The 27,779-nt window shown below is 42.7% G+C and overlaps 5 protein-coding genes across 6 annotated transcripts; 2 read left to right on the top strand and 3 right to left on the bottom strand.

Moving 5' to 3' along the window:
- Positions 1-2,562: 2,562 nt before the first annotated feature.
- On the bottom strand, positions 2,563-4,651 carry LOC142960403 (chymotrypsin-like elastase family member 2A; the record flags this gene model as incomplete). The annotated part of the gene is made up of 6 exons (XM_076102231.1): positions 2,563-2,769; positions 2,926-3,071; positions 3,578-3,714; positions 3,849-3,971; positions 4,345-4,442; positions 4,535-4,651. Coding segments are annotated over 6 exons (828 nt in total), but the record flags the coding sequence as incomplete, so codon positions are not given.
- Positions 4,652-5,917: 1,266 nt separating this feature from the next.
- Positions 5,918-9,653, top strand: LOC142952591 (chymotrypsin-C-like). Its single transcript, XM_076094408.1, has 7 exons — positions 5,918-5,957; positions 6,106-6,194; positions 6,640-6,737; positions 7,051-7,173; positions 7,291-7,427; positions 8,841-8,986; positions 9,489-9,653. Exons 1-7 carry the CDS (start codon positions 5,918-5,920, stop codon positions 9,651-9,653), a joined length of 798 nt encoding a protein of 265 aa, XP_075950523.1.
- Positions 9,654-10,167: 514 nt separating this feature from the next.
- On the top strand, positions 10,168-14,325 carry LOC142960411 (chymotrypsin-like elastase family member 2A). The gene is made up of 8 exons (XM_076102243.1): positions 10,168-10,207; positions 10,425-10,513; positions 10,773-10,870; positions 11,957-12,106; positions 12,276-12,412; positions 13,144-13,289; positions 13,536-13,688; positions 13,818-14,325. Exons 1-8 carry the CDS (start codon positions 10,168-10,170, stop codon positions 13,833-13,835), a joined length of 831 nt encoding a protein of 276 aa, XP_075958358.1. The 3' UTR covers positions 13,836-14,325.
- tmem51a (transmembrane protein 51a) lies at positions 14,204-20,265 on the bottom strand. Of its 2 annotated transcripts, none has more exons than XM_076094383.1 (3): positions 20,012-20,265; positions 17,681-18,146; positions 14,204-17,493 (listed from the first exon to the last, which is right to left on the bottom strand). In XM_076094383.1, the coding sequence occupies exons 2-3, from the start codon at positions 18,094-18,096 to the stop codon at positions 17,070-17,072; spliced, it is 840 nt and encodes a 279-aa protein (XP_075950498.1). In that variant the 5' UTR covers positions 18,097-18,146; positions 20,012-20,265; the 3' UTR covers positions 14,204-17,069. The 2 variants fall into 2 exon arrangements, with proteins under 2 accessions (XP_075950498.1, XP_075950508.1); XM_076094393.1 differs by lacking the exon at positions 20,012-20,265 and adding an exon at positions 19,859-20,004.
- A 2,792-nt stretch (positions 20,266-23,057) lies between these two features.
- Positions 23,058-27,443, bottom strand: LOC142952574 (kazrin-A-like). Its single transcript, XM_076094371.1, has 7 exons — positions 27,168-27,443; positions 26,880-26,998; positions 25,822-26,053; positions 25,610-25,711; positions 24,785-24,951; positions 24,457-24,598; positions 23,058-24,025 (listed from the first exon to the last, which is right to left on the bottom strand). Exons 1-7 carry the CDS (start codon positions 27,276-27,278, stop codon positions 23,867-23,869), a joined length of 1,032 nt encoding a protein of 343 aa, XP_075950486.1. The 5' UTR covers positions 27,279-27,443; the 3' UTR covers positions 23,058-23,866.
- Between the last annotated feature and the right edge of the window lie 336 nt (positions 27,444-27,779).

Consider the following 27,779-nt stretch of genomic DNA (forward strand, 5'->3'; position numbering starts at 1 on the left):
ATCAAAAGAATATTTTATTACAAACAGGAGGTGATGATGAGGTCACTTAACGGACTAACAATAAATAAACGAACCTACCGGAAGTGAGGTAAACTTCTCCATGATACTTTATGATATGTATTCTCGAGGACACGTGTGTACAACACTTTACTCTTCAAGCGCGCAGTTGATTTCCATCCAACCAATGCGTAATCCAATATGGTGACCAGTTTCTTCCGCGCACACCGCAGAGCCACGTTCGGAACAGCAACAGGCTCCGCAGCGATGTTGACACGGTGGACATTGTCGAAATTGCAAGTCGTTTATCTCCACAATCACTTTTACCCAAACACAAAGCGCAAAGATAAAGGAAAACAAAAACAGAGCACACACATTCACAGGTTAGACTTTGTGTTAACACCATTTGAGTGAATGAATGAATGGAGCGCCATAGTCTCTATTCTCTGCTGTGGGCTACGTCCATGATCTGCAGGATACCACTTCATCTTTTGACATGTAATACTCTTCTATTTATTTAAGGCTACTTGAATATTCCAAAATAAAGGAATAAATAATTTCAAGGTGACCTCATACAGTACATTTGAGGACTGTTGTGTTTTTTTTAAGTCTGCATTCTTAAATTAGATTTTTTTTTTTAAGACACAACAGCAGCAGAGTTATATTCTGGCTTTGTAACGATGGGTTGCTGGATGAATTGGAATTATGACTTCTGTACTTTTCAAATCCTGCTTATTGTGGCCTCATGGTGAAAGTGAGATCCCATGTAAATAAACATATTTAGAAGTCCCTCACAACAAACACAAGCGGGACAAACTATGGAGGCTGATCATTGGCCAAGTATTAACACTCCTATGAAATGTAGCTTATTTACATTACTTGGCTTGGATAGTTAATATCTACTTATGTCAACCTATTTGGCTGAAACAATTCCCATATTAGGTTTGCTGAGAAGTAGGCCAACAATGTGTTTCTGCTCAAAATGTTCCTGACTATGACCAAATATAATTTGAAGTCGTTTCACTGCATTACTGTACAGGGAAAGACAACTTAAATGACACTGTAAAACATTAAAAATGTCCTTATTTCCAATCTCTCATAAATAAAAAAATAAATGTTTTCCTTCAGAGGTTTGCTGAAATTCTCCATGCAATCTTGCTCAGGATGACCCTATGACCATGTAAACGTTTACATATTGTGCGTGTTTTAGGTCATTTTATTGTACCAATTTTTTTAGAAAGATAAGCTTTACATTATAACGCATTAACAATTTCCCTGTATTTGTCATATTTTATTCTCTTCTCTTCAGAATGACTCCGCCCATGTACAATCATAAGTTATATTACTGCAAACATTCTTTTTTTTTTTTTTTTTTTAGAAAATTGTCTTAATGTTTAAACTCTTGTAACATATTTTCCTTCCTATCTCACTCCAAACTAAAGCGGATAACGCTCTTGTTTTACCATCCAAACTCTTTGATATTACGGCCTCGCCTTCTGCAGCGACATCTGGTGGACACATGTGGGCAAGGCAATCCCAGTTGTGTTAAATGCAACATTTATGCGTTGTAGTGTGTTTTGTTTGCTTGTTTTTGTTAATACATGGATAAACACATATGACACTATGTCAATAGACAAGCCAATATGTAAAACATGTACCACTCCATCATAGAGGTAGATACTATCAGAGGTATGTGAGGAAGTAGCGGTTTTATTTTGTCATTTGGTTGAACTGTGCTCCTGACATAATTATTTCCAGAACCTACACATGAAATAGCATTTAAAATGGTCCAATGTATGCTGGGGAAAGGCCTATTTATTTGCCACATTCCCCCTATGGTGTAATACACACAGATATGTTACAGAGACATACAGTTGTTCAGTATATATTATCATAATGCCCACCTCTGGTATTACTGATCTTTGTTGCCATGCTAGGTTTATTAACAACAGCAGTGCTTTCTGACTGTGACAGCCTGGATTTTGTACGAGGCTCTGCTTTCACTCACAATCACATTTATCATTTTTGGCGAATCTAAAAATGTTTACATCAGTCGGGGAGCCTTATCCATTGCCAAAACAGGCCTTCGATGATTTATAACTAACCAGCTGAAAAATCATCCAAATGTAGGGTTAGTGTTTACAGTTGTTGAACAAACACATTAATACCGTTTTGAAGACACTGCATCATTTATTTAATGAAGTGCAAGAACCGACAATTACATAAACCAACAACATCTTAGTTTGTGGTCATCACCTGGAAGAAAAAGAAAGCATAAAGAGAATATGTTAAAATGCTCCACTAGATGGCACTGGAGCACCTGTGAGAAGCTGAGTAACTCGAGTTCAACTTGAGATATTTAGTAATGTGTATATTTAAATTAGGCAGAAATTAAAAATGCACAAATAGGTTTTTGCTCCTTTTAAATAAAACAATTTTCCAGATGTTTTGTCAAATATTACAAGCCATGTAATAAGCACAAACAAAGGTTTGTCCATTAGTAGTTTAAGGTCTTTCTGCTTTTTGATTTGATCATAAAGCCAGTAAAAATAAACACAAATGTATCTATCGTGAGCTCTTTTGCACAAATATTCCACTATCCAATGCGTTTTCACTCACGTTGTTGATCCAGGAGATGTAGCCGCTGACCCGAGTGAAGACGGAGGGCTTCTTGGGGTAGTTGCAGCCCATGCTGGAGCCGAAGCTCACCACGCCGTGGACGTCCCAGGAGCCATCAGGGTTCTGACAGTTCAGGGGACCGCCGGAGTCTCCCTGAAGGGGCACAGAGACGAAAAATCACAGAAGATGGAAAACGCGTTTGTAGAATTAAATGTAGAGATATGTTTGACTGTAAGGCTGGGATTTAGCTTTACAGCGACTGTTATTAAACATGACATGAGCTTGTAAAATAAACGGAATAGGACTCACGTTGCAGCTGGCCAGCTGTCCGTCTCCTCCAGCACAGACCATTTTTTTGGTGACCAGGCTGCCCCACCAGTCTGGCTTGGTGCAGCTGGCGTGGTCCACCACGGGCAGGAGGGCCTGCTGCATGACGTCGGCAGTAGCACCTCCAGCTTTGGGGGAGAACGGGGCATTTCAGATTCAGGGCTGCAGTCAAGACCAAGTCTATTCCAAAACTAGATTCACTCGGTCCAGTTTCCACTCAAAAGAGGGTGAAAACCAAGTTTCTTAAAGATCTGAAAGTTTTCTAGGATTTGTATCATCTTGTATGAAATGTTTCTCACTAATTTCACTAAGGACTTCTTCAATGGCGAAATTATAAGAATGAGGTGTAATTTCTCAAAATCTTATAAATCTTATAAATCTTATAAATGATATTCATTTATTTTTTGATTAGTGGAATGAAAAACAGGACTCAACCACCACAGCCCTGTTCAAATTCAAGCCCAGTGTTACTCAAATGTATCTTAGCACTGAGAGGAAAAGGTGGAATAAGTTGCCGTGCTCACACAACTTTGACAGGGGAGGTTGATATAACATGAAAGATATAAGAGGACATTAATGCTGCCAGCCTTGGATGACAGTTTCTTTTCTTTTTTTTGAAATTGATAGGACTTACTCCAGAGACGACCCCAGCCGGTGACGTAGCAGGGAGCACTGTTGGTCAGGATGTCACCAGAGCTGGGAAGACAGGCAGCCTTGATGGCGTCAGAGAAAGTGACAGGAGTTGACAGCTTGATCAGGGCGATGTCGTTACTAAAGCATGAATGCAAACACACCACATTTAAAAGAAAAGGTATGAGCATTAGCAGCAGAACACTTGAGATCACAGAATAGTCACGGCAGCATAATATACAGAGTAAAAGGTGGAGAGAGATGACGGAGCCCACCGGATTCTGTAAGCGTCCCAGTTCTCGTGGACGACGATCTTGGCGGGGCTGATGGCGATGGAATCGGCCTCATTGTTGGTCTTCATGCTGTGTTTTCCCAGGTAGACTCTGTAGGTGCGACTGCTGCTTGGTCAGAAAAAAAACACAGAAACAAGGGTCAGCCTTGCTTCGAACTCAAAGTGTTTGAATTAATACTTTTACCAGTGGTAACAAAAGTGGAATTACAGATTATTAATAATCTAATTTCTCTAAAATTTATTTTTCTTAAATTATTTAATGTAAATAAAAGAAAATGAACAATTAGTGACCATAGCTCATCGAGGCCCTCTTCTATTTAAAGACTGAACTACATTGTTATGCCTATTGTGTATCTTACAGCTACATTAAAGTACACAAACTTATTTATGCTTCCGTTCTGCCTCTATGGCCCTGTCTACCATGGGCCTGTCTCTCTTTGTCCTCTGTGCCTCGTACACCTTCTACTTTTGAAACACACCCGATGCAGTGAGCAGCAGTGAGGACCCACTGGTTGGAGATCAGGGTGCCACCACATGTGTGGTAGTAGCTGCTTCCACTCTTGTACTGCAGAGACACCTGAGGAGAAGAAGACAACGGTGACGTGTTTTATGTCTTGGACAGAAATGGACAGAAGACACAGAATTTAGAGAAGTCTTGAAGGGGCGAACCTGCCAGGGCCAGCTGTGCTCACGGACATCATCTCCACCAACCACCCTGGTGAGGGTGGGAGGGAAGGTGGGAAGGCCACACCCGTAGGCTAAGAAACAACAGTACAGAGTGGTGTCTTAACATCAGCAGTAACATAAAATGTTATTCTTTAAAAATGTTTCAAATCAGAATTTTAGCACGAGGACAAAACATAAATCTGTTAAACACATTGCTTCTTATCAAACATAGAGACCACTTCATGTAAAAAGAATGTGGACAGCAACACATTTAATTGCCAGGTCAGAAGAGTATCAGAGCTTACCACCAGCGACAAACAAAGCCAAGATCACGAACTTCATTGTGACTGTTCAGTAGAAGGTAAGGGAGACATGCTCCTCCTTATATAGCGAGTGAACAGACCTGTTGCTTAACATTTGCCTTCAGAGCAGCCAGGAAAAGTTGGTGTGGAAAAAGAAATCAACCTTGGAGATAAGTAACCACAGATATCCCCAAATACACCTTATCTCCTCACCTCAACATCTGTGTGAACCTCACAGGTGTCTCACTGTGACATGAGTTGGCCACGTCTTTTAACTCTGAATAACAGGTGATGTTCACGGTCTGTGGCTGTACGCTCATTTGAAAATGGTAAGTCTGTCTGTATTGGTTAATCAAAGACATTAAAAGTGCTGTCCTATTTTTATACATGCATGTACACAATGTATGGAATTAAAATATAAGTTGCCAGGCTCAGAGGTCAGTTTATGGTTTATATAATAATATTAACAATCTCAAAAACTGCAATAAAACGAGCACACAAGTGTTTCGATGTGATTATAAAAGGTTAGGACACGTAAAACACTTCAGCTGCAAATAATAAAACATGATTGTTTTGTAGATGGCATTACTAAAATTAAGTATAATGACGTATCATGTAGTATCAGCTGCTGTGTGATGAAGTTGCATTTTACCGTAATATGTTATAAACATTACAAAGAGCAGATATTGCAATCATTCCTTATGCACAGACTTGTTTTTATAGATGTATGCACGTTTTACACATACTAATAAATACTACAGTATGGCCACAGTAAGCATTCAGTTTTTTCATGAGCAAGAAAAGCGTCAGCTACTAGAGGAGGTCAGAGGGAGGGCTACATTTGATATGGAGTAAGGCTCTTTGCTCTTTGTAAGACTTGTTCAAAATTATACATAACTCCAGCACACTTTGGTCTAGTACTCCTGGTCATTTCTGGCTGTTTGGATGTCCACTTAGCTCCACCCCAGTATTCAATTTGTCAGGAACATTTCCTGGAATTTGATCCAGTTTCGTAGGTTGCATAACATCATGAAAGGTATAAATATGTATATAACGTCTCCCTGCAAACGGTGGCGATACAGACATGATGAAGTTTGTTGTTTTTGCTCTCTTTGTTGTTGGTGGTAAGGATCACACACACACACACACACACACACACTACTGTTACAGCCATCTGTCTTGAGCCATTTTCTCTCATGCAGCTTTCTTGAGAACCTGAATGCAGATTAACAGTTGGGTTTGAAAAGCGTCTGTCTCCGTTTGCCGTTTCAGCCTACGGGTGCGGCCTGCCCACCTTCCCCCCTGTGGTGACCAGGGTGGTTGGAGGAGAGGATGTCAGGGCTCACAGCTGGCCCTGGCAGGTAAAACTAGCACATCAACTGTCTGACAAAGACTTATTCTAGACAGCAGACAGCATGAGGGAGAAGTAAAGTATAGGCTGATACTTATACAGTTCAGTATGTGACAAGGAGAATAGAACTCTTGTAATATCAAGCAATGTTGAATTTTGAGTTGAATGGAAAGCTTATTTATAGCATCTTTCAAACACAGAGGCAATTTCAAATTGCTTTACACAGGGCCGAGAAATGCATCAGAACAATGACAATAAAAAGGAATCCAAATAAATTAAAATTTAATAAATGAAATGAACAAAATAAAATATAATTAGACAAATGGAAATACGATTTAAAAGTGGCTTAAATCAGGGTGCATTCAATATTGGAAACACAGCTGCATGTGTGTCTGTAAACAGTAAGTCCGAAAATAAAATTTAAAAAGTTGATTGTGTTCATATGTATGTTTTAGATTTCCCTGCAGTACAACAGGCAGGGCGAATGGAGACACACCTGTGGAGGTACTCTGATCTCTAAACAGTGGGTCCTCACTGCTGCTCACTGCATCAGGTATAAGTGGAGCCCAAAACAATTCATGTCGATAGGTTATCGAGACTTATGTCCTGTCCACACTACTCCGTTTCTCCTTGGATGCAGATTTGTCAAATAGAAACGATCTCCGTCCACACGGGAGTTTCAGCATCATTCTCGAGTTAATGCAACACTGATATCTATATTAGCAATCAGTGACATGGATCAGGCTGTATGGAATCATAAAATATGTCAACTGTGAGGTGATTTAATCTGCTTTCAAGACATTTCTAGACTTAAATCAAGAAATTCCGATAATCATATTCATATTCTTCTCTCTGTCAACGTGCAGCAGTGGCAGGGAGTACAGAGTGGCCATGGGAAAGCACAACCTGATTGAGACGGAGGGGGGTGTTGTGTTCATGGGCACCGCTAACATTGTCGTGCATGAGAAGTGGAACTCCTTGTTCATCCGGTAAAAAAAAAAGACTTCTCACTAAGGCTATGAATTACGAGACTGAAAGTCCAAAAGATTCTTTCAGTGAACTTTTGCAAGTCTTCAGATGAATCTAATCGTGTGCTTCCTCTCCAGTAATGACATTGCCCTGATCAAGCTGGAGTCCCCCGTCACCTTCTCCGACAGCATCATGGCTGCTTGTCTCCCTTCTGCTGGCTTCCTCCTCCCCCACAACGAGCCCTGCTACGTCACTGGATGGGGCCGCATCTACAGTGAGTGCCCACTCTCCTGCCTCTCTTTGATAAAAATCTAATTTAATTAATCCAGGGCTGTACGGTGGTGTGGTGGATTGCATTGTCTCCTCAAAGCAAGAGAGACCCGGGTTTGATCTCTTTGTGTGGAGTTTGCATGTTCTCCCCGGTTTCCTCCCACAGCGTCTATGTCTGTCTTTCTGTGACAGCCCTGCGATAGTCTAGTGCAGTGGTTCTTAACCTTATTGGAGGTACTGAACCCTGCGAGCTTCATCAGTGCATTCACCGAACCCTTCGTAATTGGAAAAATGAAATATGATTTCTTCAAAACATAGGTATATATTTTATTAGTGCACAAAATGAACCATGCATCAGTTGCACACAAAATCACTGTGTGCAAAGAACAAAACCAACAAAACATGAATTTCACACAAAAACATAACTCAGTGAATATTTACTGCAAATCAATGTGACTTTTGCTGTTGCCTTTCAGATACAAGTTCAGAAATGCGCGGCTTCACCTTGGCAAGTGCCACTCTCATATCATTTTCGCAGCAAAGTCTGTTCCTTTTCTTAGTTTTCATGTCCACCATCCTCGAAAAGGATTGCTCACAAAGATACGTTGTAACAAACGGTGTGAGTATCTCAAGGGCTTTCTTGGCAATATGAGGGTATGGTACGATTTGGTGACACCAAAACGTTGAGAGCGATATTTTCCGTAGTCGCACAACTGCGTCTGAATGACGGCCGCTTCCAGCGTCATTCGCGCAGCCCGGTGGAAATTCGCGTCATTCGCAACCATTCGCGTCTGTGCATTGACTTTACATGTAAACTACCTCGCAGTGTGTGTCTGCCGAGGGGTTCGGCAGACACACACTGCGGTCAAGTGAGCCGCCGCTTTAAAAATTAATGACCGTCTATTCCTTAAGGTGCGTTCACACCGAGCGCCCCGTTCGGTGTGAACGCAGCATAAGTTTTAGCTTTCGCCGTGCTTTTTGGGCTACCCAAGCCACCGTAGGGCTATCCAAGCCACCGTACCGTTATGCTGCGTTCACACCGAACGGGGCGCTCGGTGTGAACGCACCTTAAGGAAAATAGACGGTCATTCATTTTTAAAGCGGCGGCTCACTTGACCGCAGTGCGTGTCTGCCGAACCCCTGAGAGTGACTCATCGAACCCCTGGGTATTTTTTGTAAATTAGATAGTGACTTTATTTTATTTTTTTTACTGCAGAGTGGTATTATTCTGAAATAAAAAACGTTTTTAACAGGAATTCTATAACGTTAAACAAAAGTTATTTGTTTACCTAATCCCGGAGTGTTTTTTTCAAAGCTACAGTCTGGTGAAACATCTGTCTCGTTGAGGTTGTGTTGCTCACCAGTAGTCTTTCACCTGAGCTAAAGTTGAGCCAGTACGCATCTCTCCTCCACACAGCCGGAGGTCCCATTGCTGACATCCTGCAGCAGGCCCTCCTGCCCGTGGTGGACTACGCCACCTGCACCAAGCGAGACTGGTGGGGTTCTATGGTGAAGGATACCATGGTCTGTGCCGGTGGAGATGGAGTTGTGTCTGGCTGCAACGTGAGTCCAAAATGACACAAAACGACACATTGCACTGCAGCGCCAATGCTTTCTGAGATCGGTAAACTGGAGACTCATGTTTCCTCAACCTGTTTGTTTTATCTTTTTTGTTTATTCCTTAAATATTTACTGATTCCAGCCTCTTAAGCGTGATTTTTTTTTTTGTCTTCTATGATATTCAAATGCCTTTCTTTGTTCAAAACCAGAAGATATTTAGTTTACCCGTCTTTGCGACAAATTATGCTCCAAACAATGAATTGATTAACAGAGGAAATCTATAGACTGATCAATAATGACAATAACTGTTACAAACAGTAAGTGTTCTGTCCCTTTACGTTTTAGTCTTTTAAATGAGATTCCTCCGCTGATACTGTATGTTATTACCCCCAAAACTATCTCTCCTAAAATGCCTTTTTGTGAATAACATTCAGTATTTCAGAAGAAGGGTGTCAGTTAAAAAGGTCTACAAAATATAAAGAGATGCTATTGTCTCATGACTCAGGGTGACTCTGGCGGCCCTCTGAACTGCCAGAAGACTGATGGTGCCTGGGAGGTTCACGGCATCGTCAGCTTTGGCTCCGGGCTCAGCTGCAATTTCCCCAAGAAGCCCACCGTCTTCACCCAAGTCAGCTCCTACATCGACTGGATCAGCTCTGTAAGCTCCTGAACCTCTCACTACATCACTGCTGATTTATTTGTGCTTATTTCCTTCCGATTTAACAGTCAAGAATCTTTTACTATAAGAATAAATATCCTGTGTGTTACTGCTGAAAACATGATGCTGCACAAAATATAACATGTCTCTATCATCTCTTCCACAGACAATGGTGGCCTATTGAGTGAACGGGCTCATGGGATCAATGCACATATCAAATAAATAAAATGTGGAACTGCAAATGAAAAAAAAAAAAAAATTCAAGTTTTGTGTTTTATTTTGATAAATATATCATTTATTTATTTTGATTCATGATACGTAACCAGCAGAAAAGGATCTAATGTTGAAGTATTGATGGGAAAATCCTGTCCCCAACCACCTGCTGTGTTCTCAGTCTCTCAGTTTGACTTTCCACATGTGCAGCCAGCTTTCCCAGGACAGTCCACACACTGGTTAACAGTAGCAGTATAAATACGAGCCTGTTGTTAACAGGAAGGTTTAGGCTCACACTACACACTCTACGGTCATGAGGAGGCTAGTGGTTCTCGCTTTTCTGGTAGCTAGCGGTAAGACAGTTTAAATCTTCTCACATACGTTAATGCTCATTTGCTGTAGTGTCGTCCAGGTGAATAGTCACTTATTTAAAGAGTATTAATTATCACATTATATTTGAAAAATCATTAATTGTTCAAGGGCTTTGAACTGAGCTTTTGAAACCACCTACTTTTTATGTTTAGTCTGGTGCAAAAATCACAAAAATATACATTGCTAACCTTATCCCAGCCTACGGATGTGGCCTTCCCACCTTCCCTCCCGTGCTGAGCAGGGTGGTGGCAGGAGAGGACGTCCGGCCTCACAGCTGGCCCTGGCAGGTGAGGTCTGGTCGAAATGTGTAAAAACACGTTCCCTCTGACGACCACAGATCAGTTTGAACACTACATTTTCATTTTTCCCACTACAGACAGAAGACATGACACCTACTTTAACACATTTACTCTCTGAATCGTCTATGTTGTGGTGATGTTGCATTTCTGATGATGAATTCTCCACCGGAGCGCCATAGAGGGATAAGAGCTGGAATTGAATAGAGAGGAATTTTAAGGCGCAGTACTGCACTCTGCCCTCTCTCAGGTCTCGCTCCAGTCGGACAGCAGTGGGCGCTGGAGGCACGTCTGTGGAGGCACCCTCATCTCTTCTGACTGGGTCCTCACTGCTGCACACTGCATCAAGTATGTGAAAGTCATGATATTCACAACTACAATGCAGCATATTCCTTTTGTAAAGGCTCAACAATCTGGGCGGGGAGTTATGTAACTAAGAACTTTTGCGACTCTTATTTATCAACTCGCACTCAGTCAGTAGTGATTCAAAATGCCCAGCTCATGAAATATGTATTTATTATGCCAAACCAAAGGTCTTTGCCAGGAAATACTCCTCTACCCAACAGGAAATGATGCGCTTTACTTTTTATGTGACCGTAAAACCCAATTCTAATCCGGCCCCTACACTCCCTTTCTTCCTACAAATGTAAGCTCCATGCAACTACAGGTAGAAACATTTACTCATAAGCTTTTCAAACTAAGATAGACATTCAATATTGTCATAGAGACATTACACATGTTATAAGGTGACATTGTATAAAAACAAGAAGATGTTATGATAGTTCCTGTTCCTGCCAGCGGAAGGGGAGTTTGTCCCAAAGCTTGCCGTTGTATTCTCACAATACACCTCAGCCACGTTCACACCACACGACTTGCTGTCTTGTAATCAGAAGTCTTGAGGTCAAAGTGGTTTTCACACTACATGACCGACCGGCAACAGGGAATCGCACGCTGCAAGATCCTTCACACCTCAACGCGTCTTTATTAACTTCCCTTATGTAGATCAGTCACTTTGTTATGTGTTGCGTTTATTCATGCAAAAATCCAACACTCTAGGTGAGAGGGAAATCAGGGGTAAAGTCATGAACTATACTCCGTCATGGAGTGGGAGGGTGTAGGGGCCGGACTGGAACTGGGCCTAAGAGTTGTTGGTTTTGGAAATGAACAGGGTGGTTCTTCAAGAATTAGCAGCAATGGTCGTCATGCCTGCACAGGGAAAGAGAAGTGTGACATGTAGAGAAGTTCAAGAAGATTTTCTTCCCGGTAAAACATTTTGTAATCAGAAAACAAATGAGCGTACGAAAAGTAGATCTCAAATGTTACCGCTAAGCAAACAAGCATTACCTCAACAGGACTACTACGCATCGGCAATGTCCTCCATCAGCTTGATCACAGTTTTGTACACACAGGCAGAAAAGTCAATACTACTGTCTGAACCCCGGGTCATCTGACATCCCACAGCGACCGCTACAACTACAGCGTGGAGCTGGGTAAACACAGCCTGGAGACCAGCGAGGAGGGTTCGACAGCCCGGAGAGCAGCCACAATCATCCCTCATGAGGACTACAACATCATTCTGAGCCGGTAACAGACGCTAAGCGAAGAGCAAAATCAGCAAGCCACCATAAGCAGCCACTGATGGTATTTCCTTTTAAATGGAGGAAGTTGATGCAGCAAAACATTAACACGGCATAAACCCTTTTTAGTTTGTCATTACTTTTTAAATGTGGGTGCATTGTTTCATCTTCTGCAGTAACGACATCGCCCTGATCAAGCTGTCCTCCCCGGTCACCTTCTCTGACACACTCGTGCCCGCCTGCGTGCCAGACAGGAGCCTCGTCCTGCCCCACGGGGCTCCCTGCTACGTCACCGGCTGGGGTCGACTCTCCAGTGAGTGAGCACGTCTCAGCACAATGCAGCACTGTGAATCACCCTGTGAATCATCGCTTAGCCGTGTCTAGTTCCCCGTCTGTGCACCTGTCATTCAAGCGAGGTCAAATGTTGACGTCCAAGCCAAGAATATTTCACAAGCATGACTTGGTCAGTAAAAATGCACATTCTGACTTGACTGAGGTGTTTTGACCTTCACAACCAGGATAAATCCTGTTTTTTTTTATGTAAAAAAGTTTTTATTAGGTTTAATATTACGCTGAAACTGACTTGATTTTACTCTGCTTACTGTCATGTAGTAAGATCTGATAGAAAGCACGGTTTGCAGCCCTCTTATCAGTCCATCATATAGGCATATATGAGACTTATTACTAGAATATGAGGGCTTAAGCACTCTTGCACTTGTGGACTGTGTTTAAGCTCAGTTTGAAGTTGCAACAGAAAGGAGAGTTTGCTTGTACTAAAGCGATCTGTAAAGTTGTGCTATACAGTACACAACTATAATGGTAGAAATTAGTATAATTCGACATAATCAAGGTAGCACTCTTGCAGCTAAATGCCTCAAGAGGCATCCCATCTACAGCACCTGGGACGCCGTTAGTTTCCAAGTCTCTAAACCTGGACAAAAATGATCTCTTTCCAGCTCTGCACCTGTCCCCCCCCCCGAGTGAACCTCCCTCAACAAAAAATGTTGTTTCCCACCCAAGTTAAGCCCATTTCTTCCCCCGCAGCCAGCGGCCCTCCGGCTGACATCCTGCAGCAGGCTCTCCTGCCGGTGGTTGACCACGATACCTGCTCACAGCCCGACTGGTGGAGCGTCCTGGCAACAGACAAGATGGTCTGTGCCGGAGGTGACGGCATCACTGCAGGCTGCAATGTGAGTTCATACAAGGAAGGGTGATCACAAGATGCAACGGGAATTTAGTGGTCAATTAAAGCCGTTATGTCATCTGTAAACTTTCCATCCAGCATAAAAGACTCAAGGAAAGGGAGATTCAAGAATAGGACTTTTACTTTGAAACGGTCTAAAAGAAAAATTCAGCCTGATGAAGTGATCATACAGTACCTCCTTAGTTTCTGAGCATAAGCTGCAAGCCAACAGTGTGTGTGTGCTGACCTGCAGGGAGACTCTGGTGGTCCCCTGAATTGCCAGAACCCCGATGGCTCCTGGGACGTCCACGGCGTGGTGAGCTTCGGTTCTGGTCAGGGCTGCAACGTCCTCCAGAAGCCCACCGTCTTCACACAAGTCAGCTCCTACATCGACTGGATCAACAACGTGAGGAACATTTTCATTTTGTGATTACCTTCCCAGCATAAACAATGGAGCCTGAAGCCAACAGCTAACTTCCTGTTTTCAAAAACAGGAAATGTATTCAAATTATGTTTTTTATCGTTTACTCCGCAGGCCATGACCAACCACTGAAGAAGAAGCCGTTCAAGTGCTTTTGTCAGCAATCAGAAGAACTATGATTTATAATGTTAGAGCAAAGTAAAAGTAAAATGCTGTTTACCAGTGCAAACAAATGGAATGCAGAGTCATTGGTGTTAACTTAAAGCTAAAGTACTGATCATGTCCAGGACAAGAAGTCATTTTTAAACCACGCAGATCCTCGACAACTATTTAGCATCCAGATGTTTGTGTCAGCTTTCAATACAGTAGCTGCATACAGAAGCACTGGTGAACAGTAACAAAATTAGACAGAATGGATGTTTAGGTGATTATTGCACGAGTCAACATGTAATTAATTATGCACACAACTTTTCAGTAATCACAGCTCTTAAAACACTGGGTTAGTTCACAAATACTTTAATTTCTCATAAATATTCATGAGATAAATTGGTTTTTACTCTTCAGAGAAAATAAAAAGATTTCCACAAACAAATCAGAATGATCATAGAAAAGCAAAATTTCACAGTACAAGAAATACAAAGTAATAAAAAAAAGCAATAATAAATGAACAAACAGCATGTGCTTCGGACACTCCTCTAAGTAAAACAGAAAGCGACCGCTAAATCATTTCATCAACGTAAAACATTTTGACTCCAAAGTAATAAAATCAATCATGTAGTTAACTGGTCCTTTGCAAATGAGGTACAATGACAACGTCTGCAGTACTGAACATAAGGAATAAATACAATATGTGGCGAGTTTCCACTTGGAAAACAAGACGGAGGAATGGAGACATTGAAACGTTGCATTTCAATGACGAACCTGAAGTGACTCAATTACCTTGTTGCCTTCCGCTGAACAGAATGTCAACATAATATGTTGACAATTGACCAGCTGACAATATGACCAGCTGACAATGACCGAGCAGCTTCCTTTGTATTCACTGCAGTGAGTTTCACCAAAACACAGCGTAGAACTGGGTGATGACGTCACTCGTGAAAAGTGCCACAAAACAAATGAGGAAAAAATATTTTAGCTGTGCAACTTCATCACATGTGTCACGGTGAACAGAATGTGAACAGAATGGCCGGTAAATCCTGTCATTTGGCTTCAGCTGGAAACAAGTGTAACGTGAAGAAGACAAGCGAGTTTGCTGATGAAATAGTGCACGGCTTCTAAGCTGTGGTTGCAGGAATGGCGATGAGTAAAGCGCGTGAGCAATAGTTGCCGTTGTTATGGCGCAGCTGCACCGTCAAAAGGGTCTTTCTGTTGGTGAGAAACGGAGACAACACTGCCGCCTTCACAGCTCAGTGTTCTTGGTGGCTTTTCAACTATTCACGAGCTCCTTTCCATTATGCTCTCGCGTACTTCATTCTCCACTCGCTGCTCTGCGAGAGTAACAGCAGCACTGCATCGGAGGAGCAACATCACAGCTCGGGCTCTGTCGTACAATGTCTTCTGAAGAGCAGCAGTGTTGTTATGAATGCGAAGGCACTTAACTGTACTTTAGCTGGAGGGCAAACTCAGTCTGCTGCAGTCAGTTAGCATTAGCACTCTTTAAACATTCCATGAAATTAGACCGTTAACTTCCTAAAAAGTAACCTAATGGTGACCATTGGTGCAGCACCAGCAAGTGTAAATATGCAATTTGGCCATTAAATCCATCACAGAGCCTTTTCTCTCCCTAACTGACATCCAACCGGTTTCCCCCTTTGACTGGCTGTTTGGTTGTACCTTACAACCAGCTCTGAAGCTCATTGTTTATTTATTTTTTGACACATGTTGACTGTGTGGTAGAGTCATACCAGATATGCATGTAGACTACGTGCTGCCCGCGTGGCAACAATCGGCATGTAGGCAGAGTAAACGGGTCAATAGTGAGCTGAAGGAGCAGCTACGTTTCTAAAAAGCAAGCAAAATGTGGACTTTCATTGACCGGTTCGCTGGAAACACGACTTCAATTGCATTATCTCATTGTGCAGTTAGACAGCTGTGTGCTAGCTCGTTATCCGTGACAAATCGATAAGATAATGGCATCTCAGAACTGTCTCTCTGGGAGTTTGTTTTAGCGTATTTGTGCCTTTAATAGGTCAAAGTTCCTCAATACAGCTATAATGTCATGGCGTGTTCAATGAAACCACTGACACTAAATGCAGCCATTTGGGGATTTTGGACCAAATATCCACACCGTTAAAATCATGAACAGCTGAAGTCCCACCCTATATTCAAAGTAGCCTCCAGTTCACCGTGTACTCTACAGGGTTTAGTCTTTCTCAGGAGAAGCATAAAACTTGGGTTTTCTCTTAAATATACTTTACTATACTGGACAGTAACGTTGGAGTGCCTTGATATTCTAAGTAAGATAAAACAAGTGGTGTTAGCATTGAACAACTACAAGTCCCATTAGGTTTCGGTACAGTGCCTATGGCGAAGAGTCACGGGAGCTGGAGCTGATAAATGCTAACAAAGCTTCGTTTTATCTTGGTCATAAGTAGAAGTCTGCTGTCCCATCTTAGAATATGTAAAGAAAAACCCAGAGCCATGTTTCAAAGAGCCAGACACAAAACCTCAGCAGACTCTCTCCAACACCAGTCAACATACCACAAGAACCGGTCCGAGAGATAGTATTGTCGACAGCGAGGGAGCGTTTCTGTGACATCAGCTCATGCCAGCCGAGTACAGTCAATGCTCAGTCACTCACCGTGGAGCCTACGTTTAGTACTTTAAACCGCTGGCAGTAGTAACCCAAACCCTCCCAGGGTGAAACACTGTCCAAACAGCAGCCACTTCACTAAATGAGGGCCCTGCACATATCTATTTAAGTGTGCACACAAATCCTCACTCTGACCGCTCTACGACGTCCTATGATCTCTGTCAGTCACCTCTCCTGTACGGTCGGTGCGCAGTGAAGCGCATGAAGATGACGCATGAACAGAAAATGAAAATAAAAAGGAGGACTGCATTCGGTGTGTGTGCTTTTAATCCAATCTGTCACGGGGAGGAAGGTTCCAGCAACTACGTCCACATCACTATCTGGTTTCAGAGATCCAACATTTTGAAAACAAATAATGATTTCTCCGTTCATTGAATCATGTATCAGGACAAATACTGTACTTTATTCTTTTAAAAATGTGCCACTGAGAATTTCCTGCAAGAAGTGCCATCTTCAAGTCTCGGTATAAAAAAAACACAGATCCCACAAAAAGGTGATCATGGAGGATTCCAGGGAATTTTCAGTAGATTGTTTTGAACGCGATCGGCTTGATCTTAAAGCGGAGGCACTTTGTCCTCATACTGCGGCGGTGGGGTCAGTGGTTCTATACTGAATCCAGTAGCTGGCAGAGAGTTGTCAATGTTTTTCATGTGCAGCTTCTCTGATTTAATCCTGCGGATCTTGATAGGGAGGAGCTTGCGGCTATTTTTCCCGGGTCTGCGATTTGATGTGGCAGCAGCAGCGGCAGCAGCAGTGGCGGCGGGGGGAGCAGTTGGAGCCGGAGCGGGCTGTGATCCGGTAGTTGTGACCTCCGACCCCTCGAATTCATACTGCACACCGTCAACTTGGACGAGGTCATCGTAGGACGGTAGCTGGGAGGTGCTGGGCCGAAGGTTGCTCTGACGGACGGGGTACTGGCCACTGCACACTGCCTCTTCATAGCTGGGTACAGCGTAACGGTGGGCTTGCTCCTCAGCACTGCAGACATTTATTGGAAAAAAAAATTTAAATACAATAAATAAAACAAATCTATCATACATGCACAATATTTGCCAGTTTACATGGTCACATTAATGCTCTGCTCACAGACATAACAACATATTGGAAGGGCTACTATTCATACGGTCCAAATGTTGTTGAGCTAGAACGCTGTGGTCGGACTTACGTTTGTCTCTCCTCCTGCTCTCTCGCTGCCACTCCTCCGCGGTTCTGGACCTCCTGAAGCCTCTGCTGCTCCCGCTGTTTGTTCCTCATTCCCAGACACAAAGACAGCAGCAGCATGACCACCCCAGATCCCACCAGGACAAAGGCCACGGAAGACGCTTTGTGTTTCTTGCCACTTGTTACACCACCTCCTCCCGGACGGCTGCTGTTGCCGGCCATGTCTGCAGGTACCACGCTCCACACAATCATCACGATACCGAGGGCAACAAGCCCCACCCCCAGGGCACATAGTGCATACTGGGAACCTGAGTTTCCACTGTTTTCATTGCTGGTGTTGTTATTGTTGTTGTTGTTGTTGTTGTTGCCAGTGCCTTCTCTGCCAACGGGGCCTACTGGTCCATCCACGCTGGAACGCATCTTGTCAGTCCCCTAACCTTCAGTGAGACCAGCTCCAGTGAGGTCAGAAACTGTAGAGAGAAAGGCTTGTGAGGTCAGACACAAACTGAGAAACATACCACCCACCGTCACAGAAAGAATAACAGAAACAGAAATCTAAATGTTCAACATAGGTCCTGGCCTGTCTGTGAAATAATACTTGTACTTAACAGACACAATATGTGGCCCCTGACTCTTATGAGCTGGTATTGGAATCACCAGTGAGAGCTATCCCGAACTGAAGATGTTGCTGCTGCTAACACATTTGTTATTTATGAGAGAACAAACCCATTTTTCCGTGAAAATGACAGGACATGAACGTCACTGAGGTAAAACTACCTTTGTAGAGGCTTCTGAGAATGGGTGTGTTGAGTGGTAAAGATTTACAGCAGACTTTCAAAGTCACTAGTTACACAATGCAAACACATTACAAGGGTAGATAAGGGCAGCTGTGGTCACTGCAAAGATATATCTTGGCTTTAATATAAATACAACACTTTGCTATGTTGCTCTCTTTTCACAGATTTATTATGTATTGTATTGATCATTATGTGCTTCCGTGTAAAAGGAAACATTAGTTTAGCGTTAATCAAGCTTGTTGCACAGAGTAACATGATTCTCTGAGTGTGACCGATCCGCACACATCTACCGCATACTTGTGAGATGCCATCGGTCACAAGGTCACCCTGCAGTGGAACTATTCTATATTTGCTAGATCAGATAAGGACTGCTGGGAACTGTATTTATTTATTATATTTTACCTTTATTTAACCAGATAAGTCAATTGAGAACCAGTTCTCATTTAAAATGAGGACCTGGCCAAAAAGGCAGCGACAGGAGGCAAGTTGCTACAAAGAAATAAAACACAAGATAGAGACTATTGTTTGTAATGACCTACTGAAGGAGGGTAACGGAATGAGGGTGTGAAGTAAACAAACAAAGACTAAAAGTCCAAAGAATTAACTATCCGTATATTATATTACCTCTGAGACAATTTGATACGCCCACAAATTATGTCAGCATGTATATTCTTTCAAACATGCCCAGACCTGCTGGGAGTGGGGGAGTGTGTGTGTGTGTGTGTGTGTGTGTGGGGGGGGGGGGGGGGGGGGGGGGGTCTACCCCAGCTTCAATTTGGGAATAGCCTCCCACTGAAGAATGCATGGCATGACACTGAAGTATGCTCATCATGGCAGCAGGACACAGAAACTGGCCCGTTAGCCTCCTACACACACACACACACACACACACACACTGCACTAACAAGCTTGTTGTGCAATCCAGAGGAACATTTACGTGAAGATATATTACACGTTATGGACATATTTGTGTGGGACGTGTTACAGTCCAACTTTAAAAGGTTATATTTCACCACATGACAGGTTTTACAGTAAAGTAATACATTGACATTCAAGCTCATAAAAACAGTCTACCAAAAAAAAAAAAAAAAAAGAAGTCCTGTACAACATTTAAGCCCAGTTAGTGTTGTGTGTCATCATGTGTGTGTCTTCCACCAGTCGGAAATAAGTGTCTGAGCGACTGTTTACCTCTAAAATGACTCTTTTTACTCTGAGTTTATTCAACAGCGTAACTTGAGTCAAATGTTACGACTCTACGCGATGATATTAGGACGTCCAGGTGTTACGGGTCGGCCGTGTTTGAGCATTAGGTTTCAAAATGAAACGTTGTCTCGCTAACAGACACCGTGCAGTCAGCGTCCGTTAACACTGGGCGGGTTGCTTACTTTGACCACCGCGGGATCCGTAGCCTGAAGCAGCGCAACAAAAACTTTCCACATCCTTCTAAAAACTTTGGCTACCGAGTAACTTTTAGTAACATTTCAACGATACAAAATTAAAATAAACTCAGCGAACGAGCACACCGGCTTTACACTCACCCTTGCATCGTTTTGACGAGACTCTTCTTTTTGTTGTTCTTCTTCTTCTCAAAGCTGGGAGGTGTGGCGTTTATTTCCACGCTCTGCCGACAGAGACACCAGTGTTTGTGCGTGTTTGTGGCGTAATTTGGGGACAAACAGCGTGAAGAAACAGTGAGGAACTTTCCCTGAGACGGATGGGTCCAGACGGAGAGCAAGAGGAAGGAGGAGGCTCACTGTTGCGCTTCCAGTTTCAAAGTTAACTCTTTCGCTCTCGGGCTGGTTGATGGATGGAAGAGAAAGTATATGTGGGGGGAAATGCGTCTGCAGACGGAAACATAAGCTAGTATCAACCTTTGAACGCGCTAGATGATTTGCAGTTGAGTTTAACTTTCTTTAAAAAAAATAATATCTTCGGGACTTTCCTGTAAAGAACTATGTAATTCGGCACTAATTGCATGCAAATTAGAGTCAGTATTCAGTACATTTCTAATTAAATGCTAAGCTAGTGTGCCCTAGAGAGAGGCTTTATTCAGAGCTGAACGTGCAAAAACTAAAATGTACCATTTGTCTGCTGCAGGGAGCAAACAAGTCAACACAGGAAGAAAAAGGGGTTTTAATAATAGATGAATATTAAGTTTAAATGAAAATCAACAACTGCTTTTAAACTCGACACAAGTAACAACAATGGCCACATGCACACCACCACCATAGTGCTTTTCACTGCAGACGTTGTGGCTCCTTATTTTGGTGGCAGACAATGATGGAAGAAGTAGTCTGCTCCTTTATTTCAGTAAAAATAGCAATATTTTACAGTCTGGTACAAGTGAAAGTCTTCCATTCAAAATATTACAAATTTTAAAGCATCAATATATACTTAAAGTATAAAGTAAAAGTACTCATTATGCAGAATAGCCCATTTCAGAATAATATATATTATATTACTGGATCAGATGAATGTGTGTTTCAGTTTAATATATAAAGTAAAAGGTAAAGGTAAAGGTGGGGTTTATTTGAAGCTCTTTATATACGTATGGGTAACTTAACCTACAATAATTCACAAGTTGTTAGTTGGTTTATATATTGCATTAACAATCCAAATCTGCAAAGTATTAACTGAAGCTGAAATAAATGTAAAAAAAGGAGTGAAAAAGTACAATAGTTTCTTCATCCCAGTTGGACAGATTTGTATAAATCTCTTGTTGAATTGTAGTTGAATCTCACCACTAAATGGAGATAAAGTGTTCTGGCATTCTGTCTCACACCATGAATGACAACATATAAAACAGACTGAACACCACTGACTCACTGTGTACTCAATACTTCTCCGTGCAATAAACTCTGACAAGTCCATGAGTTTCATATCAGGCTTACGCTACACGACCAGATTTTTACTTCCTCTTTGTAAATTTACCAGCTCACTCGCTGTCGCTCCTTTCGTGCCCTTCGGACAGAACCGACCGTGAGTAAGACCCATCACTTACAAAGTAGTACAGACCTCACTGGTTTTCTACTTGTGTCTATCTAGTTTACATGTTGCAAGAGAGTTACACAAAACAGTAGAACTGGACTCCACTTGGCCCCAATTTCTTGTCCCGGTGTCCTCCTCTGTATCGGCCTGCTATAACTGGACTCTTTCACAATAATGACAAAACCAGTCCCAACCCTGGCCACCCATTGTATTGCTCCCTCTGCGTGAGGCAACCCTGTTGTTCTGGACTCTGGGGAGGTCTTCTTCCTCCTAAGCTTTTGTCTGGATCCTCTGTTGAACCTCACACACACACACACACACACACACACACACACACACACAGTGAACAAGCCTTGATTACATGGAAGTCCCATTGCTGTCGGCCTTTAAACTAATTAAGTAATGTGTTGGTAGCTAGTATGTTACAGCAGGACAGATAAGCTTGATTTAATGGCTTTATGGCCTTGAGTGTAGCACATTAACTTTTCTCAGGTGGAACTTTGCCTGGCACACCTTTCCTCGTCATACCGCTCATATCTCAGAGTACGTAGATGGACATCACGTGATGAATTGCCAGATTTTTCCCAACCACGGGTGGACTGCATGACGGTAAGCTGAATACCTCGCTGCTGTGTCATCCTTAGCTTGCCACAATGTTGCGAGTCACTGTGAGAGGAGGAAGTTGCACCACGTTGTCTTGCCCGGAGGTCTAAACAGAGACTTGAGTTAACTCGTTCAACAGGGAGCAGAGAGAGAGAGAAGAGATTACCGGAGTGATTCACCAAAATACTGCGGAGAAATTAGTCAAGAGTCAGTATTAACACACAAATGTAATCACTGAGTTTAGTGTGGGCCCCTCATTTACATTACATTGGAGGCAATGAACCACACACACTCTCTCATGCAAATGAGTTCAATAAGGAGGCTCGTTTCGCTCACATTTCTCTCAGTCTTTAATTCTTCTAACAGCCATGCACTGTTTTCCTCTTTTATTCATACATTTCCAGCATTTCTATCATTTCCTCTGTATCACACAGTCAAAGGTTCTCTCATTCGTACATTTCATACACCACCACTCGTGTGGGTTTTTATGTTGTTTTATGGCCTTAAGGGACAGAAAAAGTCCAAACCCGCCTGACAGACATACAAATCTTATATATTATTGTTTCTACATGCCCCAGCATAGGCAGTGCAACATTAGTTGTTATGTGGTGTTGTGATTCATGGCCGTCTGATGAGTTTTTACTTTTTTTACTCTCCTTCTTGTTTGGCCTCCATCAACTTTTTTTAAAGCTACTCTTTATGTGTGACTTTCTTTACCTGCTAGTTGCAAACTTTGTTGTTTGGTTCTGTACATGCAGCTTACAGTAGGTGTACAAAAAAAAACAGGGTTGTTGAGATCTGTAACACGATCTAGTACAGTAAATATGTATCTATGTACACAGAGCTGTAGAGGTCACTGATAACTCTCTGTAAGTTTGTAATTGTTAGAAACCCCCTTCACATTACATATTGTCATTATATTTATTGTTTTTATGAAAAAAATACTTTTTTCATTGAACTTTCTGCTGAAGATGGATGCACAGGACTATAAAATGTAAGACGTCATCTTTATTTCATTAAAAGGAACTTTATCATTTTTACATATATGCATCCTCACATCTTTCAGCCCTGAGGCTTCTATGGACATACAGCTCTGCAGTCATCTTTTGTTGCCATTGTTCAATTCTTTTTTCCACATTTACTTCACAGTATAAAACATCAGAAGAGGGTGCTACATCTGTTTAGACACGACTGTGTAAATGTGCAAGATGAAAAAAACGACTATCAAACATAAACTCTAGAATTAAAAATTCTAAAAGTCTTTTTTTTCCCTCCACTGTCCTCAGCTACACTGACAAGGCATCACAAACAGCAGAACTGAATGAAACAAGAACAATTTACATTGATATGAAACTTTTTTTTCATTTTGTCATCAAGTACCCTGTATTATACAAAAAGAAAAAATCTAATTTCCCTCAGAGAAACAGTCACTAGCATCCAGTCAACAAAACCAAATTGCCAAGTCAAATCCTGATTCACAAAGAACCATTTAGACACAAAAAAAAAAATAGAAAAATAATCATTTATTAACTTGCGTCCTGCATCTCTTGATTCAGGCGAGAGAAACCCCTGCCCTCTGACATCAACATCAAAATACCACCTGCGCACAATGAACATTTTGTTAAACCAGGAGACTTGTAAAAAATAATCCTGTCTTGTTTTAAAAAGTGCAATCTGTCCTGTAAGTTCTCATCTCTGGAGAAAATAACCGTCTCATGTTCAGGTACACATGACAAATGTCCATGGTGTAGATTTAGCCGTGATGAAGCTGGCAACCGGTGTTTGGTCTCACTGTGATGACCTCAAACGTTGGTGACCTCGATGCTGGTGTAGCCGTGGATCGGGCTTCCCTCAGCTCTGGGCGGAGTCTGGTCTCGAACCTCCCGAGGCAGGGAGCCGTAGCTGCTATGACAACTCAGGTCTCGCCCATTGCGAGCTTTGGGGCTGAAGCCTGTTGGAGGCTGAAACACACATTTGTTTTTTGTTTTTTTAAACCACAAATACACTCAGACAAGGCCCTGCTTACTTGGTGCTTGTGATGAACTATTCTCAGTAATTAAAGCACCTTTTTCCATTTCAGCCTAGATGTAGCTTGTGTCTTGTATTATGTATTAATTCATGTATTAATTCATGTATTCATACGTGCCACACAGATTGTCTTATCTGCACCGATCTCATTAATGTTGTACGCCTGCTATGTCAAATCTGTTATTTCTTCAAATTTCTTCTTATGTGTTCGAACTAAGCTTCATGTTTTTAGCAACCGAGCCTGATTGTCATTCTTCCTTAAAAACATAGGCTGAAATTTAGAGAAACAACTATGAAAGGTTCAAGAAGAGTATCCCCCCCCCCCCCCCCCCCCCCCCCCCACCCCCCACACACACACACACACCTTGACAGCCCTCCTCCTCAGCGAGCCTTCGTCATCCGTGTGTCGGCCGGTGGAGCTGGGCGGTCTGCCCAGGGAGTTCTGGCGAAGGAGGGTCGGTGGTGTTCCCAGGCCGAGGTGCTCGTAGTCCTGCTTGGCATCCGTCCTGAAAGGGAACATGGGTTGGAGCAGAGAGTTGGGGACAGTGGCCTCAAATAGCATTTAAAAGACACCAGAACAAGCAAATATACGGCGTCAGCGATTGTCCCCTTCAGGTTAAGCAACTCTTATCTAATATTTTTATATGTATAGCCTTAGTGGGATCGGTCTCTCGGTGAATGTCTCCTCTCACCTGGCTGGGACAATCAAGGTTTTCATCTCCTCAACAAGGTGTCGGCGAACCATGTGCTTGTTGCTCGGGATCCCCAGTGCTGTTGCCATGGCGTCAATGTTAAAAGTGGGGTCAAGCACCATGACGGCGCCATGAACTCCACTGCTGAGAAGACTTTCTGCAAACTCCTGGACAGGTGGAGGGGAAGAAGGCCAAAGAGTGACTGATTTTCATTTGTAAGATGGAATGTGAACTCTTCTGATGTAACACCGTGCACACTGCCGGCTAAAGGAAGAGGCACTGATATCAACAGGCTCACAAAAATGATGCCAAATTGGCTCCGAGACAAAGAACATATTGATTAATTTGTTAATGTGAGCATGAATTCACACTCCCTGAGGATATTAACAGGATGTCAGTCCACGTGGCCTTATCTTTACACACCTTGAATGTGGTGCTACCTCATAATGTTAACATCTTGTCCCATGTCAAGACAATGTTGACTTGGGACGTCCAGCATCACCATAGAGGCAGTTTTCTAAAAGGCTTTGTAAACAACTAGGAGCAGCATAGAAATACATTAACAAAGACCTTCTATCACTCTGTGGAGATAGGGAGTGCTGAGTTAACACAAGAGCCTGACCCACAATACCATGCGATAGTGTTCTTATAATACTCAATACATTACTATCTCTTGGTTATTAGTATTTAATGCCAATATTTGTTTTGTTGCAACGACTGTAGCTCCAATATTATAATAATAATACATTGTTATATATGAGTTGTTTATGAGTGTTTTACATGTGTTCAGTCTTAAAGGTGCATTCTCTATCTCTCTGTCCTCACCCTCAGGTCAATTTCCTTGATCCATTTCATGACCCGGTGAGAGGTCCACACCAACGGATCCACGTTCTGGTGCTCACACTGTATCCGACGAGCCTGCAGTGCCTGGAAACAATTTTCAACAGAAACCTTTTACTCAACCGTTTTCACCTATACCGCTAGAGCACAGCCGAGTGCATTCACGGTCGTGAACACGGCGCAGGAAACTCACTTACCTCCTTGTCGAAATTGAGTAAGTGCAGCAGTTCGATGCCCAGCAGCAGGCTGACCTGGTGGAACTTCTTGGTGATGTTGAGGTGGCGTTCAAGGTCGCGACGTGTCAGCGAGTTCAGCAGACGCCCGTCTACCAAGTGGTTGTGAAAGGCCTGGGAGTACTGAGGCAGGCCCACGTCACTTAACCAGGCTTTGGCAACCCAGTGGTGGTCCATGTCTGCAGCCTTGGACAGCCTGCAGACAATTTAAATAATAACGTTTGTGGAAGGGTCACTTCACCTGAATCACTGGGGTATAAATCCATGAAGATGTACCAGTGGCTTTGCTGTCTGTTTGTTTGATCCATCACCGTGGTCCAGACTTAAATATCTCAACAGCTATTGGACGGCTGACATTAATGGTTCCCAGAGGATTAATCATGCAGACTTTGGTGATGCCCTGACCTTTGCTCGAACACCACAATGAGACTGACATTTGTGGTTTTGAGTGGAATGTCTTGACATTTGGATGGATCCCAAACAAAACAAACTGTCTGAACATTTCAACCTGGTACTATCCAGAGTAACAGGGGCACTGACTTTGGAGAGGCACATTGCTGTTGAACTTTGGATGCTAATGAGGCTGCATACCTCAAAACCCACACTAGCAGCTGCAGCTGCATGGGTTACACACAAGCAAGTGAGAAAATATGTTTTTATGTGTGTGTGTGAGATTTAGGTGAATTGATCCTTTAACCTGTTTAATATAGCTGTTCAGGGAAAAGCTCTGGACAGATCACTATCTTATTGCTGCGCTTATAAAACGCACTCCTATGGAGAGTTTACAGTTTAATTGACCTGCATGTCATTAATCTGAATGTGAAAGGAGGAAACTTTCAAAACTGCCATTACAGCGAGACTGTTGCATTTATTGGAGCTTCGTGTTTAAACACTTATCTCTCTATTTAAAGTCAATATTGTAATTTGTAAATGTTGTGACTATAAATCACCAACAGATGGCCCTCTTACATTACCACATCGTGTACAAGTTTCCACAAGAATTCTCCGTGTCCCTTCCTCACCCTCTACCATTCTCAGCATCTCTGTAATCCTCAATGGCCAGGCGGAGTTTCCGGCGATGCATTAAACTGCTGACACCTAAACCCAGCTCCAGGTCTTCATCCGTTAGCCCAAGTAAAACCTGCAAAATGTGATACTGTTTAGCAACTAAAGCCACAAAGTGTCTTCTAAACGAGGTGGATAGAAAAATAACAGATTACATAACTGGTAATGCATTTGCAGCAGTGAACATGCATTTAAGAAAAATGCAAAGTGAGTCCACCTGCATGATGTCAGTGGTTTCATCCTACCTTTCCACTCTTGACATTGTCTGAGCAGGTGCGGATGTACATTGGCATCGCCATCACAACCTCCAGCCAGGCCTGCACGGTGCCGGCCCTCCACTGGGACATGGGCGTCATCCTGGCCAGCTCCACCTGCTGGAGGCGGTCCAGCTGGTCCTCCGACCCGTCGGACAGGCTGAGGCTGTGGCGGGTGGGGCTGGAGAGGCAGTCTGAGTCTAAGTGGGAGGAAGGGGGGGGTATGTAGTTGAGGGTGTGAGTGAAGGCAGAGGTGGTAGTGGGTATAGTGAGCAGTGAGAAAGCAAAGAGTTAATCCCAACACACTGCAGAAATTTTAAAAATCAGTTTAACATAACATCTGCTCAGTGTGGTGAAGGGAACTAGACATGAATAATTTCTTAAAAACAAACCCGCTCTAAACAACATCATAAGCTTTTGGCTGCATGACAACAAGCCGAACTGTTTGCCAGGGACGCTGTAAACAAAGTTGCAGCTTTTATAAACAAGCTCATCACTTAAGTCCATTAAACAGGCAGCTGTTTGAGCTGTTGAATTAACACGACCGTCTAATCTGTCTAAATTAGCCTGCAGCAACAGCTCCATGGAAGCAAAAAAAGCCTG

This window comes from Anarhichas minor, unplaced genomic scaffold (assembly GCF_050575085.1).
Source record: "Anarhichas minor isolate MPS153535 unplaced genomic scaffold, ASM5057508v1 ptg000003l, whole genome shotgun sequence".
In the NCBI taxonomy this organism is placed as follows: domain Eukaryota; kingdom Metazoa; phylum Chordata; class Actinopteri; order Perciformes; family Anarhichadidae; genus Anarhichas; species Anarhichas minor.

What these genes read in the sequence shown, in the direction of transcription:
- LOC142952591 (XM_076094408.1), top strand. Translation starts at nt 5,918, where the DNA reads ATGATGAAGTTTGTTGTTTTTGCTCTCTTTGTTGTTGGTG. An exon ending in ACTGCTGCTCACTGCATCAG is followed by an intron (nt 6,738 to 7,050) that starts GTATAAGTGGAG and finishes GTCAACGTGCAG; the next exon opens with CAGTGGCAGGGAGTACAGAG. An exon ending in GAGTTGTGTCTGGCTGCAAC is followed by an intron (nt 8,987 to 9,488) that starts GTGAGTCCAAAA and finishes CTCATGACTCAG; the next exon opens with GGTGACTCTGGCGGCCCTCT.
- LOC142960411 (XM_076102243.1), top strand. Translation starts at nt 10,168, where the DNA reads ATGAGGAGGCTAGTGGTTCTCGCTTTTCTGGTAGCTAGCG. An exon ending in CGCTTTTCTGGTAGCTAGCG is followed by an intron (nt 10,208 to 10,424) that starts GTAAGACAGTTT and finishes ACCTTATCCCAG; the next exon opens with CCTACGGATGTGGCCTTCCC. An exon ending in CTCACAGCTGGCCCTGGCAG is followed by an intron (nt 10,514 to 10,772) that starts GTGAGGTCTGGT and finishes GCCCTCTCTCAG; the next exon opens with GTCTCGCTCCAGTCGGACAG.
- tmem51a (XM_076094383.1), bottom strand. Translation starts at nt 18,096, where the DNA reads ATGCGTTCCAGCGTGGATGGACCAGTAGGCCCCGTTGGCAGAGAAGGC. An exon ending in GAGCAGGAGGAGAGACAAAC is followed by an intron (nt 17,494 to 17,680) that starts GTAAGTCCGACC and finishes AAATGTCTGCAG; the next exon opens with TGCTGAGGAGCAAGCCCACC.
- LOC142952574 (XM_076094371.1), bottom strand. Translation starts at nt 27,278, where the DNA reads ATGACGCCCATGTCCCAGTGGAGGGCCGGCACCGTGCAGGCCTGGCTG. An exon ending in ACAATGTCAAGAGTGGAAAG is followed by an intron (nt 26,999 to 27,167) that starts GTAGGATGAAAC and finishes CACATTTTGCAG; the next exon opens with GTTTTACTTGGGCTAACGGA. An exon ending in TGAGGAGGAGGGCTGTCAAG is followed by an intron (nt 24,026 to 24,456) that starts GTGTGTGTGTGT and finishes TGTGTGTTTCAG; the next exon opens with CCTCCAACAGGCTTCAGCCC.